Source organism: Ciconia boyciana, chromosome 3, assembly GCF_034638445.1.
Source record: "Ciconia boyciana chromosome 3, ASM3463844v1, whole genome shotgun sequence".
NCBI classification, from domain to species: domain Eukaryota; kingdom Metazoa; phylum Chordata; class Aves; order Ciconiiformes; family Ciconiidae; genus Ciconia; species Ciconia boyciana.
Genome location: NC_132936.1, coordinates 52,824,410 through 52,841,546, shown reverse-complemented (window position 1 = coordinate 52,841,546; position 17,137 = coordinate 52,824,410). Strand labels below are relative to the sequence as shown.

General features: G+C 41.1%; 1 protein-coding gene across 2 annotated transcripts; it reads right to left on the bottom strand.

Moving 5' to 3' along the window:
* Positions 1–39: 39 nt before the first annotated feature.
* GTF3C6 (general transcription factor IIIC subunit 6) lies at positions 40–11,693 on the bottom strand. 2 transcript variants are annotated; one of them, XM_072855679.1, is made up of 8 exons: positions 11,560–11,693; positions 10,208–10,288; positions 7,302–7,365; positions 6,677–6,721; positions 6,429–6,542; positions 3,775–3,917; positions 1,381–1,525; positions 40–209 (listed from the first exon to the last, which is right to left on the bottom strand). In XM_072855679.1, the coding sequence occupies exons 1-8, from the start codon at positions 11,623–11,625 to the stop codon at positions 178–180; spliced, it is 690 nt and encodes a 229-aa protein (XP_072711780.1). In that variant the 5' UTR covers positions 11,626–11,693; the 3' UTR covers positions 40–177. The 2 variants fall into 2 exon arrangements, with proteins under 2 accessions (XP_072711780.1, XP_072711781.1); XM_072855680.1 differs by lacking the exons at positions 40–209; positions 1,381–1,525 and having other exon boundaries at positions 3,262–3,917; positions 6,429–6,539.
* Between the last annotated feature and the right edge of the window lie 5,444 nt (positions 11,694–17,137).

Genomic DNA, 17,137 nt, shown 5'->3' with positions numbered 1-17,137 from the left:
CCCGCCCCCCACAGCGGCGCGCCGTGGGGTGACCCCACCTGTGAGAACGTTTCCCTTCTCCTGGCCGGCGCTGCTGACGTGCGCGTCGCGTAGGCGCCGCGTCGGGCACTTCTTGGCGTTTAAAATAATTCTTCCCGTTTAGGTACACGCCATCGGCGTTGCCGTGCTCCTGCACCGTCAGCATTTGAGGTACATGCTGCTTTCCCCTACTGAAACGGGTAGTGGGTGCAAATTAATTAACACACAAATAATGATGCAGTTACGCAACTGTACGTAACTGCAGCAGTGGCGGATCACCTCGTTTCTGACCTTTTTGCTGACCCTCCTCTCATCCCTGGTGCGTTCGGAACCACATTAAAGTTGTACAGGTAAAGCGTGCCATCTAAAGCATGCCATTTGAAGCCAAATTTCCCCCAAAATTGACTTACTTGGAGAGACTGATGCTACTATAATGACTGGAGAACGTGACCTTACACGTAATGGAAACCAAAGGCCAAAGATTTATTTCTGCCTAAAATCCCTGATGCGGTAGCATCACTTTTAAACTGGGACCTACTCTTAATCTAAAAAGCTCCAAAGCCCGCAGGCCCCCAGTCAGCTGATCAGAGTTGCTCAAATTTGTTCAGGTTGTTGCATTTGCTCCTCAAGTCGGTGTTGAGGATGGAATAGAAGTAGCAGCCTGGTCATGAGCTTCTGTCCAATTTTGTTTACTTATATCCCCTTCCAGTTTCAGTCCTGGATATTGGTTTGGCTAGCCTGGGTCTTCACAGGGCAAGAAAAATATTTCTGTTTTCTCTCCTCTGAGGGATTTACACATTGTAGAGTATACAGAATAGTATGAAATGCCAAAAGTTGATTTAATAGATCTTGGATATTTGACATACTGCCTTTGATTTTAATTAGACAAAGAGCTTTTCTACAACCTCTCTAGAGATGACAAGGCGTTTGATTGCGACTTGAAAACTGAAGGTACAAGAAAGCCAAACTACCCTTCAAAATCCAAAGACCTAAAGCAGAGCAATCATCCCCTGCCTGCCTACGTCTAACTCGGAATAGACTCATCTCCCAGCCTTCCTGCAAGCTAAACACTTCCTGTGCTGCACTCTGTTGTAAGCCCACTTGCCTCTTAATCTTTTCCAAAGTTTTTTTAAAATCTTTTTTTTTTTTTAAAGTGCTGAAAATGAATGCTTATTTTATCAGTAGTCTGAATATCATATACACTGCTAACTGTCACAATGTGCAAAGAAAAAGCGCTTAATGCCAGACATGGCAAGGAACCACCGAGATGGTCTAGTGTCTAGGCACAAGGATGTGAACAATATGCAATACCCAGGCAAGGATTATTACGGTAGCAATCCTATGTCCAGCTATCATACTCACCCAACACCCTTTTTAGTCCACACACACGCCCACCCACCAATTTTGAACTGTACTTGAAATAACCAAGTCGTTGGGCTTTTTTGGGTGAAATCAGTAAAGCTGAAGAATTTGCTGTTGGCAGCAGTGGACTCATAGCACCTGCTTTCTGGGAGGAAGAGAGAAAAGATGGGTAAAGAATGAGTATGGTTGCAAAAGTCAGGGCGAATAGTAATAGAAACAAAAGTTTGAGCATTATAAATAACATTTAAAATCCAAACAACATTATTATGAAGGTACTCATAGTTTATGATATTCATAAAATGTTAAAAAAAAGTAATACTGATTCCCAGAGAAACTAGAACAAAGAAACAGCTTTGGTATACTAACTGAAAAAAAAGGCTGAAAAAGGTCAGAAACCAATTCTGCTAGAATACTCCTTGCATGTAATAAAAAAATTTACATGTACATAGTGACAGATTTAGCGACTGGTTAACAAAACATGAGAGTTGCTACGTTTGCACGCTGACAGAGAACAAACTCTTGGAAGCACCTCTCTGTTTCTCAGTGGCAGAAGCTACGATAGTGAGCGCTTTCTATCTGCGGCTTACCCAGCCTCTCTCGCAGGAGGTTCAGCTGTCAGCAAGTGCAGTCCAGCACCGCAAACGCACCCCACTGCAGACAAGAGCGTGTGTTATACCAGTTCATAATATTCCCAAGATGGTTATTTCAGTTATAATTATCCTCTGTCTATCAGCACCATAAAAATCAAGTTTGAACAATGCTTTTAAAAACTTCCAACAGTGCTTTTAAACTTCCACGATTGCAGTTAAATCCAGAGGGAAGGGTGAGCGGTCTCCCTGAAACCTGAAGCGCAGACACTACCATGTGAAAGATCCGTACCCAGGCTGGAGGCGTACAGAACATGTTCCCTCTTCTTTCTCACCTTCCTCTCCCTGCCTCCTCTTCCCTGTAATTCAAGTTGCTTCTACACAGAAAAACGGAATAGTGGGATTGATGGTTTGAAACTGTTGCACTGTTTTGATGACTTATCTTTACTGACCCTGTGCTGTGAACAACGCTGGGGGTGAACTTCTCCTCTGATCATCGATAATTAAAGTATTACATAATTATGCTGGAATTACTTAGGCATACCCATCGTCACAGCATTGTTGCAGTTAAACTATTTTGAGGGAGGCAGAGAAAGGTAGGAAAGAAGAAAGGTCACAAGAGAATGTTTTATGTTTAAAAAAATGCTGTGCTTTTAAAAACATTACCATGAATGCATCACATACTCAACTTTTATATGAAATACTACGCAACAATATAAATGATGTAGCAGTACGTAATATCAACCCACGGACTAGCTAGGGGCCACAGTACAGTCACATGGATCAGTTTGGGAACCACTGATGCATGGTTACAGGATCTTAGGCATAAAAACCTTCAGAAAAATGCTACAGGAGATGATCAGAGCCGAGAAGTTACTGGGAGGAGGGAAAAAAACCACCACTTCCTTTTGTATAACATATAGTATATTATATACAAAATGGGGGAGGGAAGAGTGACAGATGCCTCATTAAGGCCTAGACTTCGGTTGCTGACTAGTCCACAGGGGTTTTCAAGACTTGACTGGACAAAGCTCTGAGCAACTTGGTCTGAATTCAGTGTTGATCCTACTTTGAGTAGGAAGCTGGACAAGAGACCTCCTGAAGTTCCTTCCCACATGGAAGATTTCTAAGATCCATCAAGGGGACAAAGGACGCTAGAGAAAATTCAGACTAAGCAATTTGATAAGTAATCAAACAAGTAATAAAAGCCACACTTATTTCAATTTTTCTTTCAATAGCTGCTTACAAGAACAGACATAGTATGCAGCTGAATATGACACACAAGGTGAAGCTATACTTGAAAAATTCAGGACTTTATTTTAAACAATGATTATTTTTTTTTCTTTTTACAAAATGTTCCAGACTGTGCAATACATCAACATTCTTCTAAGGTGGGGGGTCTTTAATTTTGTAACCATTTCTTCTTCAATTTTGAGGTAGGGATAGACACATTTCCAATCAGCATTTAAAAAAAAAACCACTTAAGCTTTCCCCACTATAATCCAAACATAAAAGCAATGCACAAGAACACAATGTCCGTTTTTCCACTAATTCCTCAGTTAAATTGGAAATCATGTCACAGCCTATAGAAGCTGGCATTTAAAAGTTGGCCCATTAGCTCCATGAAGAAATCCTGAAAAGATCAGAGCTGATATCATGGAGGGGCATCATCTAAAGCAATGCTTCCAGAAGGAGAATCCTCTGCCCCAGAAGCAGGGCTGTCAGGCAGAGGAATAGAGGCATCTATTTCCAAGCTGTGCTGCTTCTCCAGATCACAATTCACGTCAGAATTTCCTCCACCACTCACCTCTCCCTCTGACTCTTCAGTCAATTTGTCTTGGGCTTGAGCCGACTCCTCAGAATCTTCTTTTTCACGCAGAAAGCTGCAAATTGTATTAGGCCTGCTGTAGGAAAAATCTCTGTCCTTGATCTGTAGCCACTCGACTCCACCTGATCCAAAGAAGGAAAATTGATATAGTTACAAAAGGAGTTAAGAGATAACAGCAATTTTTTCTTATTTTAAGTTCACTGTTATTAAGGCTGAGCCTGACCAACATTTAAGTAAAAGAACTACTTAAGATAGAAAGATATCTTTCAAAAATTTGGACCAACACTAACTTCTGTGGTGAGTCTCACCATGGGGCTTAAACTATTGCTTTTCATAGAAAAATAAGGCAATTAATAACAGAAAGGCATTTGATAACGAAAGACCAGCTTAAAATTAAGAGAAACTTAACTGTCGATAAATTAACAACAACATGCATAGGCTAAACCAACTTAACCAAGACATACAGCTACACTTTTTTATCCAGATACTGGAGGCATTGCATGTGGTTCAGTGACCGAGTCACCAGCTTGTTCTCTAAAGAGCAGCCACAATTGAGATAAAATTATTAGGAAAGTAATGAAAAGCAGGAATGCCAAGATACAAAACTATCCTACATCCATGTCACAAGTACTGTGTCCTGCTCAACCCATACTGTAAAACTAGAAAAGAGAAACAAGAATTGGTGAGAGTAAAAAGTTAGGTCTACATGGGAAGAGACTTTAAAAACAAACAACAACAAAAACCACAAAAAAAGGCAACAAAACCCAACAGAGACTAGAATTTTACTTGGAGGAGACAGCTCAGAGGCGGCAGATGTTTATAAGGCTGTACTGGGAATACAGGTAGGGATTGACTTATCTCCTAATTCTGGTAACAAACTAACTCACTCGTACTCATTGGAAGCACCAGATCATACTTTTTTAACAACCACAAAAGCAAACAAACAATCAAGAAAACCCACAGTAAAGTTGTACTTTTTCCATAAACAGAAATGTGATTTGAAAACTAACTGCCATAAAAGGCGGTAGAAGTCAAAAGGATAGACAGATTCAAAAAGCAAGTGAAGATGGCAGAGCCTTTATGGACTGAAGGCATAGTAGTCCAGATGAAAACTCTTGTCAGGATATTCATGAACTGCTGAATACTGGAAGGATAGCCAAAAGACAGGATTACTCAAGTATACGTCCCCCTCCTCCTACTTTCCGCATACCCATTTACTGCTGTCCATAGTCAGAAATACAACACAGGACTAGTCATCTTTGGTCCAATCCAGTATGGCAGTTCCTGTTGTATTTAGGTGTCATACACCACCCTTAGACTCTTAAAATAACTTAAATGTAACTAAAAGTGCTGAGAAAGTATTTTACAAATGCAATAAAGAGAATAATATGTTTGTTCACCTAAATCTTAGACCATCTGGTAATATGATAGGAAATGACATCAGAGATAGTGTAAGAATGCGTATCATCTCCTGAACTTAAGTATATCAAGCTCTTACAACACGTATCGAACTGATGGCAAATAGAACTGGGATTCCTTTCCCACTTAGATGTTTAGGCAGTACATATCACCAATTCACAAGATGTTGTAGTTACTTTGTATGCACACTAAACTTCTGTCACGGTATAGCTGAAGTGTTTTTCAGCAGGCATCATCACTATTGCTCCTCCAGAACAAAATAGGCCTTTGTATTAAGCAACATATTCCCTACTCTACTGCACTTTAAAAATAATAGTTTGTTTAATATTACTTACTTAATTCTATGGAGAGAAGAAATGGTACATGGTGTTGATAAGAATGCTGGTTTGGTTAGATTCTAGATGACATTTCATGTTATACCTCCTATGACCATTGTCCAGCTGACTGCCCATATTTAATGTAAAATGGCTACATATTCTTAAAATATGAAGCAGTAACACTGATTTGAGGGGAAAAAAAGCAAATAAAAGCAATAGGATACTGCTAATGCACACTACTATAAATAGTAGGATACTCAATATCTGACTATGTAAAAGCACTGACTTCTGTAAGAAAGAACACCAGTGAAATAAAGCAAACATACGAGCACTGAGTTCTGCCTACAGAATGAAAATCAACATGAATGGTCCACTAGGTGTGTCTTTGCAAGTAAGTTAAAAGTTAAATTCATTTACAGTTAACTGTAAATTCAGTAGGAACAATGCAGTGGTAGTACATATAACATGGAACTTCTTACTAAGGATATTATAGATTTCCAATAATTACAGAGACTCAAAGTCATTAGAAAAATTGATGGAAGTTTAGGAAAAAAAAAAAAAAAAAAATCAATGCAGAACTACTAAACAGCACCTCCGATTTAAAATATACCAGGGAACATCAGCATATGTTTGCCCTCCTCTTACACTCTTCTGTAGGAATCTCCTACTAGCCACTTTGGGAGGCAGCACTGGTCAGAAGGAATCTCTCTTTTTTTTTTTTGGTGTTTTATTTTGTATTTTTGTATTTAAATATCCACATTTGTTGCCTAAAGAAGAAAGTTCCTCTAACTTCCTGCATGAACTTCCTGCATGCTCTTGAATCAAAAACTTAATTGAGGCTGACACTCCTAAGCTTAATCCATCCATGTCCCTATGCATAAGAGCAGCAGCACTAACCAACATTCTCTTCTCCTTCCTTCTTTTCTGTCAAAAGTGTCCGTGTCATGTTCAACTTCTTCATTGTGTGGCACTTGTATTTCAGCTGTACTTTTTGGTTGCCTTCTGCATCTACTATGAAGAGAGGAGAAAAAACAATACCCAAACCCCAGTCATTATAGTGAATTCCACTATCAGCTGAAACAAGATAAATATTTTTAATCTGCCAGGCTTCCACAACGAACTGGACATCAAATCACAACAATTACCATGCTCTGTGTTTTCTTCAAAAACCACACAGGTTCCCAAGGTATCTATGGAAAACAAAGTAAGAAAGTTTTAGAGACTAATTTGTATCAGCTGTAGATACTGCACCCACTGGCACAGCTCTGGGAATGTTCTGACCTCCAGCCCCTCGCACAGGCCCAGCACTGGTAACCACACTGCCAACTTGGGAACAGACAGGAATATCATGGTCATTGAAAGTCACTACAAGGGAGGATTCCAGATAATTTTCTTCCAGACCAATGTTGTCACCGTAAGGCAAATGGGAGAACTACAGATTGCACAACATATCAGTCCTGCTTATACAGGAGACAACAAGCACTTACTTTAAGGCATTTTATGTCCCACATTTTTCCCTGCAGAAATACCAGCTGGTGCACCCCAGAGTCAGCTTCCAGGCATACTTTCCAGTAAGTAGCATGGATGCATGGCTAATTTAGCAGTGAGCTCAGACTGGTGCTGCTCTATATGGTGTTATACAAACACCACCTGGAACTTCAGCACCTCACAGGACCATGTTTCTCCATTTGCAGTGCAATTAACTGACCTTAAGAAAGTTTTTTGGGTCACATGAAAAAGGAGAGATTGTATCTACATCATTTTTCCTACCTTCATATTCTCCTGCAAATACATATCTGTCCACTTGTAAAATGGGCCTCTCTGTCTCTATTCCCTACAAAAAGAGGGACAAAATTGCACAGATGTCAGGTCTCTATTAGCCCAGGCAAATTTCTTGCTGTAAGACCAGACAAGACAGATACAGCAGAATCCAGATTACATAAATTCCTTAAAAAGATAAATAGTTTTTTTAAAAAAAAGTAATAACAGTAAAATAAGTATTCCATATCATGATAAATATGAAATAAAAAGTTTCTTTTGGTATTAGAGAAAAGGAATGGATTCCAGACTGTAAAGCTTTCTCCAACTGTCAGCTTCATATGAAGAAAAGTACATCTTTAAAACAGGATTTATGGAAGTGGATAAGAGAGTTCTGCAGAGGATATGATTTTATAGAAGGTAGCAGACTCCTGAAAGAATGGCAAGACATGCAATTAAATGAATATTTATTTGTCCTCAAAAAATGTAATAAAAGTAGTCTTAGTCATTGCAGAAGACCTCAGGGTCAATTGTAATGTTAAATATCGGGGGTGGGGGGAGAAGGAGTTTTCTTTCCATTTTTATAGGAGGCTTAGTTAAGCAGTGATAACAACTGTTACAAAGGGTTTAGCCAATCTTGCTGTAGAAGCAGTGTACTGTTAAAAAAAGTAAAATGTAATGATAATTTTTCAGTCTATCATGATACATGTTACTTTAAGTATATTAAATACAAAGAATATACCAGATAATACTGTTCTAGTAATCAGAACAAAACCAACAATGCTGAACTGGTATAGAAAATGCTCTAGTATCTTAAAAAGGATCAAAGAAATTTAGATCAAAGTGCAGCTAACAGTCTATTTAGGTTACAGTAAATAAATTTAAAGTGCTGTTATTTCCTCTAGGAAATTAATTTAACCTCTGTTTTAAATTAACAAATAAAAATATATGTATTTGCACGAAAAAAATATGTTATTTTCTAAGCTCCAATTAATACAAGTTCTACAAAGTGGAACAACTTTCAGAAGCCTTTGGAAAATACACAAGGTGAAGGAGTCTGGCATAAAGCATTACACCAGCACCAGAAGTGCAACTGCAGGGTTACAGAAGCTTCTGTGGTTACTGTGTGTCTACATTGTGACAGAGTTGGAAATTCTTGTTATTTAAATTTCTTTTTTTTTTAAGCAAGGAGTGGAGAGTAAGGCAGCGGTTCTATCAGCTCATTCCCTTCCTCTACAGCAGGGCTTTTCCAAATACACAGGCCAGGATCCCATTATTCTTAATACAAGACATACCTATAAACTGAATTTCATAAAAATTAATGCCTGAACAGAATACATTAAATAAGGCAAAATGTCTTTTAGTAGTACATCGTGAACATCAACATTATTTAGGACATGAAGATAAAACACATGCTGAAAGTTTTGAAGATGAGGCACTATGTGGCAAATTGCGTAAAATACAGAATATCACACAGGTTAATAGGAATTTGTGCAATTTTCCTCTCGTACTTTTAAAAAACAGAAGGATCTAAGATCAGCAAGATTTAAGCTCTAGGACTCTTTCTGCTGCATAAGCTGAGAACATCATTAGCATTAAGCTAACATGTAGAACATTTTTTTTTTTACTACAGGAAATTAATAAAAAAATGAACACATCAGTACTAGGCAACAGCATTAAGGTTATTAATATTCAAAACTTTATTTCTTTGGCTGATTTGCATTCCTTTTTGGACTACGCAAAAATGGAGACTCATCTTCCCCTTATGTGACCAGCATCACAGAAAACTTGCTGAACAGAGTAACACAAAGCAGAATCTTTTATTGGTGTTCTAACAACAGTTGAAAAATCTCAGGGAATGCTTACTCTGTGAAGTGAGCGCAGGTAGATTTGGATACTAGTAGGATACAGTATAGATACTTAAAAGTTTTTCTAGTAACATTACAAGAGAATCTCAAAGCACAAAATTTAAAAGAATCCCAATAACACTATTGAAGAATATGTAGCCATTCAGCCACCGGTAATGAATCATCTGTGTAACACATTTCAAGTGACTTAGGTCAGATCCAGGAAGCAAATCTGCTTATAAAAGCACATCCATCCAGTGATGGATAATTTATGAATTTTGATTGTATTTCTACATTTGAGATTTTCACTTTATCACCTCACATATATTCTGATCAGTGGCGTACTCTGAGATGTTCTCTTCCATCTTTTCAGTCTATAATAAAGGTCTAGTTTCAGAAAGTATTTGCAATTCAATAGTACTTGTACTATCTATACAGCTCTCATAGTCCACATAGGTTTTGAAGGGCAAATAAAATTTGTCCCACACAGAGAAAGTGATTAAACAACTCAAAAGGAAAAGGTCAGGTAAGCCAGATTCTTACGATAACCTCACAGTGAAGCAAACATCCAAAACAACATCCAAAACTGTTTACCAAATGCTTAATACCCAGTTATCCTTTACATTTACAACACTTGAACTTGCCAGGCAGTATCTGCAAAAAACCCCATTGTAAATACAGTGCCATTCAGAAAGATTTTGGCTTTACCTGTAAGGTGTATTCAAGTTATTTGAAGAAGTGTGCTTAACAATATTTTTTTGAACGTGTAAAATACATAATTTTTTAAAAAATTAACTTAGAGCTTGATATCAGAGGGGATAATGGTCATAGTTTATAAATACTTCTGAAAATATTTCCTTATATATACATAATACTATATTCAAAGACCATATGCCATTTCTGAAATAGAGGCCACAACACGCAGACAAATGCAGCCAAGAAAGTGCACATAATTCTCTATCAAAGATCTGATCTAAATGTTATTGACTTCAAAGAATTTAGAAACAGCCTCAGCCCCTTGTTCACATGCATACTGACTTACCCCTTTCCTATTGTGCTGTAATCACTCACCAAAATCTTGCATTTGTTTTCACATTTTTCTAAGAAGTCTGAATCAATAATTCCTGATAGTTCCACCATGACCAGTTGCTCCTACAAGATAAGTTTATAACGTGCATCTGTAACTGATATTTCTGAACTCGGGAAAAAAAGCCCTCCAAAAAACCCCAACAAATAACCCAAACAAAAAAGAACAGCATACAAAGACCCAGACCTTCAGAATAAACAGACCCCAAATCTACCTTATTCTGCATTTTGTCTAGAGAAAATGGCAGACAGACATTGCAATACCCAGGGAAACGCAGTGACCCACTACTCCATCAGACACCTGTTTCACACCTGAATTTCCTGGCCTTTTCTTCCTAGCTAGGAAGGGAGCTCTTTTTTCACCCTTGAAAAATGAGGACCAATATGGGTAAATGATTTATGAATTATAACAATATGACCAGTTACATATTCTAAAAATAGATTTTTCCAAAGCTTGAGTACCTACCTAAATAAGACACCATAGTGAGAGGTTAAGCTAAGCAACATGTTGCTTGAAATGGTTACTTTTAACTCTTTATAACGTATTACTTTGAAATCAATTCCTGTTTGCAATTCCTTACAATTTTGGGTGAGGAAAATGCAAAAACAAACCAAAAAATAGCCACCTTAAAAAATATATTTTATTCAAGGACAAAAAGAGCTTTCAAGAATCATCATCTACTAAACACCCATGAATATGCACAGTATGACATGAGCAATAGTTTGTATTTTCGGATGTTATGGAGGCAGGAAGGAACTTAAACTGAAAAGTGCTTTCTGACAACGCCGTTTTCCAGAAACCCTTAAGTAAAACAGCCATAACGATACGGCTTTCGGGCACGACCGCTGCAGGGGCAGAGAAACCCGACAGGCCCAGGGAAACGCGCTTGCTTTGTGCCCGATGCCGCCGCCAGCCAGGGGCCAGCCATGGCGGCCCCCGCGGCCGGCTCTCCTCACGCGTCCGGCCTGCCCCGCCGGCCCTCCTGCAAGCAGCGGCACGAAGGGGGACCGCAGGTACCGGCTCCCGGGGGTCAGGGGAGGCCTTGCAGAGATACGGTGAGAGGAGGAAGGCCACCCCCTCCTTCACTGGAGCCCCGCAGCAGGTGCTTGGCCCTGGCGGCCCACAGGAGGGCGGGCGCAGGACCCCCCACTGCCACCGGGCAGGCAGCCTGCCCCGGCCCCCTCAGCGCCGGCAGAGAGAGAGGGGGCCGGGCCGGGTCACAGGCGGGACACGCCCCGAGGGGGGCCGGCCCGGCCGGGCCGCGTCCCTTCCCCTATCGCTGCTCCAAGGAAGGGCAACGCCCGGGCAGCGCGTCCCGATGCCGGCATCCACCAACCTCCACCTCGTCTTCCTCTGCTTCATCTTTCCTCTCGCCATCCTCCGTGGACCCTGCCGCCGCCATGTCGCCAGTGAACGCCCCGCTTCCCCGCCTCGCCTCAGCGCGCACCACGTGGGCCCGGCGCCGCCATCTTAGAGGGCGACCAGTCCCGCCTCCCTCCCGCCCGCGCTGCTTCTCTCCCCTCCTTTCGGCGGCGGATAGAAAACGGCGCCAACGGCCGCGGCGGCCCCGCCCCCGCCCGCGAGCTACCGCTCGCGCCAGCCGCCCCCAGCAGGAGGCGGGAGTAGGGCGCGCGCGTGAGCGACCGTTAAGCGGCGGGACGTGAGGAGCGCCCCTCGGCGGCGGGGAGGGGCTGGAGCGTGGCGGTGCCGGGGTGCCCGGCGGGGGGAAGACGGTGAAGCTTGGCCACGGGGTGCGTGTCGGGGGTAAGATGGGGGGCTGTGGGAGCGGGAGGAGGGACGGGCAGCGGCAAGGGGGTGGGGGAAAGGAGGAGTGGCGGCCCGGGAGGAGGAGGGCTCCCCGGGGGGCTAGGCTGGGGCGGGGCGGCAGGGTCAGGAAGCGCCTTTCAGGGCCTGAGCAGCTCTCTTGCAAACGGGCTTCGTGTCCCGCAAGCTTTCCACCTCCGAGGTTTTCCAGACCCGGCAGTTTGCCAGAGTGGAATCACGCCCCGTTGCTCAGTCCTCCTTTTCCAGGTTGAACAAGGCGCATCATCCCTGCTAGACAGAGTCCTGGTTTCCCTCTTCGTCCTAAGAGCCCGTCTCTGCACCTGTTCCAGTCACCTCCCTTCTTGTGTGCTAGCCTTGTATGCACCATGGCAGATTAAATCTTGCCAGACCCTTCTTCAGTGGAAGAAAGGGAAGTGTTTTGCTTTGTGCATGGTTAAATTGTATTTGCTATTTTCATGGCCTGTGCCTGATGCTTTCTGGTTATCTTGACAGGTTCGAGTACACTTCTGTCTGATTTCCATCTGATAAGGATTTCTGAGATAATGTGTTAATTTATTTCTTTATAAGTGCAGGATGTTGCACTCCATAATCCTCTGTCTCATACTGTTTTTTGTAATGTAATTCTCTCTTGTTTTCCTTCTGTATGCTGTGTTTCTGATTTTGTGCCAAAAGTGTCTCATACTGTTTTTTGTAATGTAATTTTCCCTTGTTTTCCTTCTGTATGCTGTGTTTCTGATTTTGTGCCAAAAGTGTCTTCCTACTTATTGTGTCAAAGTCATTAATTACAATGTTAAATAAAAACTAATCCCAAGGGAGTTCACTGTAGATTTTCTTCCAGCCTCTACTTAACCTCCGTCTTAAGATAAGATAAACATAAATGTCAGCGTAGCACCATATCAAGTGTTTAACAATGTCCAGATATGTGTAATCTAATGCGTTTCTCATTTTCCTAGAAAAATCACTGATTTTAAACATATCAAGTAAGTTTAGCAGGATTTTTCTTTGGGAAGCCATCATCAGACTTCATGCCATTTTCTGTTAAGCTTCATGTTTTTAATTATTATTTTCTTAGAGCTTGTTTTAGAATATTGCATACTGCTTTAGTAAGAACAGCCTATAAATTTGGATTAGTTCTAAATACAGAAAAAGATGCTGGGGCATGTTACCTTTTAGTCAGGCAAATTGCAAAGGCTTGAATTTTGAATGCAGGGGATAAGAGCTGTGGAACAGATGTTTGGTATATTACAAGTGTTAATTATCAGATATTTTAAAATAATAGTTTGTATCATTTGCTTAGTGTGGACTGCTGTATTTAAGGGTTTTAGAAAATAACAAAAATAAGGTTTTGAGTATTTGAATTCATGTTCTGCCACTAGAAGGAGATAGATAAATAAAATTATGATTCGAAAGCTTATTCGACATTTCTGATAGATGTCTTTAATGAGCTTCTAAATTTTAAAGCTGTATGCAAATGTTGGCAACGTTAGCTGTATATCTTACGCTGATAGAATGTTGATCTTATGCTGTATAATATGAGTACATGTGTAGTAAACCCAGTCTTTTAATAGTTCTTAACTACTGGTTTCTATTTATTAAATTGCTATATTTGGCAATTACATTTTTGCACCAGGTCTGCCTGTCTTTAGATAAAATTTTTGTTGTTTTAACAAAGTTCTGCCTGAATATAGCAGAATAAACTCTCTATTCTGAATATATATTTAAAAATTAATTGTCAGGACTGATAGTACTTCTGTAATGTTACATTAATACCATCATTCTCTTTTTATAGATGGGAGGAGGTTAAGTAGCTTAACTAAAACTACAGAAAGCCCTTACAAGAACATAAATGTGTGCCAGATCAGCCTGTTTAAATCATAGACTGGCATGAACTGCTGATGAAGGAACCAGTACATTTGTTTGCTTTTATACCAGCCTAATTGTCATGTAGTATCCGGGGTCATCTCAGTCTCCTAGTTATCATGAGTCAGGGCGTGCAGTTGAATGATGAGAAGTTTTCGGTGCATTAGTGCCAAATATATTTTAAAAGAGACTACCTCATTGTCAGGCTAAACTTGCCACGGGCATTAGTGGTTTGCCTTGGTCCATCATATCCTGGCAAGAGTATTTCAACAACTTATCTCTTAAAAGAGACTGTCCTCAGAGTCTGCCAGGGAGATTGAACTGCTTGATGAGATAAATATGGAAATACATGTTTTGAGGATCCAGGGTTTGGGTTTCTGAGGCCTCAGCTAACAATCCTGTCAATGTTTGAACAGATTTATGTGTGCATGCTGCCAGAGGCAAGTACCTATGTGGAACTTAGGTCAGTTTGAGTCAGTGGTGACCAAATGGTAAATTTAAAATAAGTGATCATGTTTGAGATCTACGTACGTAATATGTATGCACTAGTTTCAGTGGGTTCACTTGCAATTTAAGCATGTTAATGCATATTTTATCTTTGTGTGTTTTGCAAAATTTAATTGTGGAAGTTCATGGATTAGAGACATGGACTATCTATTTTAGCAAATAAACATTATTGCAGTTAAGGTACATTACAGGAAATCAGAGAAAGTTCACTGAAACACATAATGAATAAATTCTGGCTTTCTACTTTGTCTCATTTTTCCATTTTCTTTTGATTTTTATCTTCATGCTTCGAATTCCTTCTCAGTCCTTTTGCAGAAAGGCAATCGCCGTTTCTCCATTCCCTCCTGAACACTTACTTTCATTGTGAGGCCCTGGCACTAGTTGATCTAAGTAAAAGGTTAAATGTTTTGTAAAAACACAGGGTAAGATAGAGTCTTTGTTTAAGTTCTTGAGTTTTGTCTGTCTGTTTAGACTGTGAGTGCCTCTGGTTGAAAACCTTTTGTATTATGTAGTGAAAAAACACGGAATTTAGTATTTAAAAAATGATAATAGATCATATGTCTGCATGTATACATACACACACTATATATAGTCTATGTATCTGTATTATTTGCTGAATTGGCTGCCTCAGGAGAAGGGTGTTGTAGTTTCTAGGCTTATTTTAAATTGGCAGTGTAACTAAAATTGATGATGTGACAAAAGGTGATTGCCTGTAAATATCAGAAGAGACTCCTCAGTAAAATGTTACCATGTGAAATGGCTAAATGTAATAATACAACGTTGTAAGGTGCAGAGAGATGCAGGAGAAAGCTTGTAAGAGACTAGTGTGTATTTCTGGCTCTAGCCAGGGTTACAAAAGGTGTATCAGCCCCGGAACAAAGGGAATTCGCTGATAGTATTACAGAAGATGATTTCCATTTTCCTGCAGCTACATTGCTGAACCTCTTCAGTTAGGAATTTGCAAGCCAAACCAGCTCATAGGTGTTGCCAAAAAAACCCCAAACCAACCAAAAAACAAAAAAGACCTGCTGGGTTCCTTTGTATCTGTGCCTTTGTCTTTTCAAAAAGCTCCTTCAAGATCATGTAAGGAAATCCTAGTAACCCTGTTAGACAAAGCACAAACATAGTAGGGTAAAGTAAGGGGTGCTTTATTTCCATAGTGCTTATTCTGTTTACTATGTCTAGTCTAAGACTATGGAGTGAGATGCAGTACAGTAGGAGGGAGGGAAGGAAGAAGTTGAGTGAAGGAGACCTTTCTGTTCCACCAGTTCTTAATCTACATGGTCTCACTCCAGTTGTATTGGAATGAGCATAGTAAGAGCACAGTAAGAGGAGGGAGAAGAGGAGCTGGGAGGGAGACTCGGGCACATGTGATCCTACAGCAGTTTGCTGGGCTTCTGCGTTGCTTTTAGCAGCTGGAATCAGATGCCACCATAGTAGGAGATTAAAGAAGGGGTTAGATGTTCCCTGAGTTCTGTGCTCAGGAGTCTGGAGGCTTCATACCAGTCTAGGTGTCATAAACCCAGTTGTTATTCAAGGCAGTTAGTCTGCCCAGGGGCTTGTTACCTGTCCTCTGCTTCCCCAGTCTCTTCCATTTCATCTCTACAGACACTCAGAGTGAGGTCTGTCATGGTAGGAGCAGGGAAAGTTGAGAAGCAGCATGTGAGAGCTATTGCACCTATTGCATCTCAGCTGTGAAAGGGGAATTGAGCTGGGAAGGGCTAGGGAATTGGAGGTAAAGAAGAGGCAGGCAAGGATGGTGCTTCTTACTGAGAACCCTCTTATGCCTGCCTTATATGTGCATACAGTGCAAACGGCACCACTTCTGACATTCCCCCAGAGCATGCTGTCCTGTATGGGAGAAGCAGCACGGGGGAGTGTTCAAAAAACTTTTTTGAAGATCCATGCTATATACCCGTTCAGCAGCTGAGATAGTGGATTTCACTGAGCTGTTCTGTGTCTTATTGGACTAGGTGGCTTTGAGCTGAAGCTGGTGTGCTCAGAATCTGAAAGGGTCCTCTTCTGGGCCCAGCTGTTTCAGCTGAACATGCTACTGCTTCCAGCTTCTGCCACTGCTGGACAACAGGAAGATACCACTCCTGATGTGGTAGTTCATCTTAAACCACACATTTAAATTTTTAAAGCAAAGTAATAGCCTGTGAGATTACAGAATGGTTGAGGTTGGAAGAGACCTCTGGAGGTCATCTGGTCCAACCCCCTGCTCAAGCAGGGCCACCTACAGATGATTGCCCCGGACCATGACCAAATGGCTTTTGAATATCTCCAAGGATGCAGACTCCACAAGCTCTCTGGACAACCTGTGCCAGTGCTTGGTCACCCTCACCCTCAGTAAAAAAGTGTTTCCTGATGTTCAGAGGGAACCCCCCGTGTTTCGGTCTGTGCCTGCTGCCTCTGGTCCTGTCACTGGGCACCACTGAGAAGAGCCTGGCTCTGTCCTTCTTGCACCCTCCATCCAGGTATTTATATACATTGATAAGATCCCTGCAAGCCTTCTCTTCTCTGGGCTGAACAGTCCCAGCTCTCAACCTTTCCTTATATGTCAGATGCTCCAGTCCTTTAATCATCTTCGTGGCCCTTTACTGGACTTTCTCCAGCATGTCCATATCTCTATTGTATTGGGGAGCTCAGAACTGGACTCAGCACTCCAGGTGTGGCCTCACCAGTGCTGAGTAGAGGGGAAGAGTGACCTGCTGGCAACACTCCTCCAAATGCAGCCCAGGCTACCATTAGCCCTCTTTGCC

Bases quoted from the DNA above. Each gene is read 5' to 3' on its own strand.
- GTF3C6 (XM_072855679.1), bottom strand. From the start codon at position 11,625: ATGGCGGCGGCAGGGTCCACGGAGGATGGCGAGAGGAAAGATGAAGCA. The intron at 6,543-6,676 runs GTAATTGTTGTG...CTCTCTTCATAG, and splicing joins TGAAGAAAACACAGAGCATG to TAGATGCAGAAGGCAACCAA. The intron at 1,526-3,774 runs GTGAGTGGTGGA...TCTTCCTCCCAG, and splicing joins CTGAAGAGTCAGAGGGAGAG to AAAGCAGGTGCTATGAGTCC.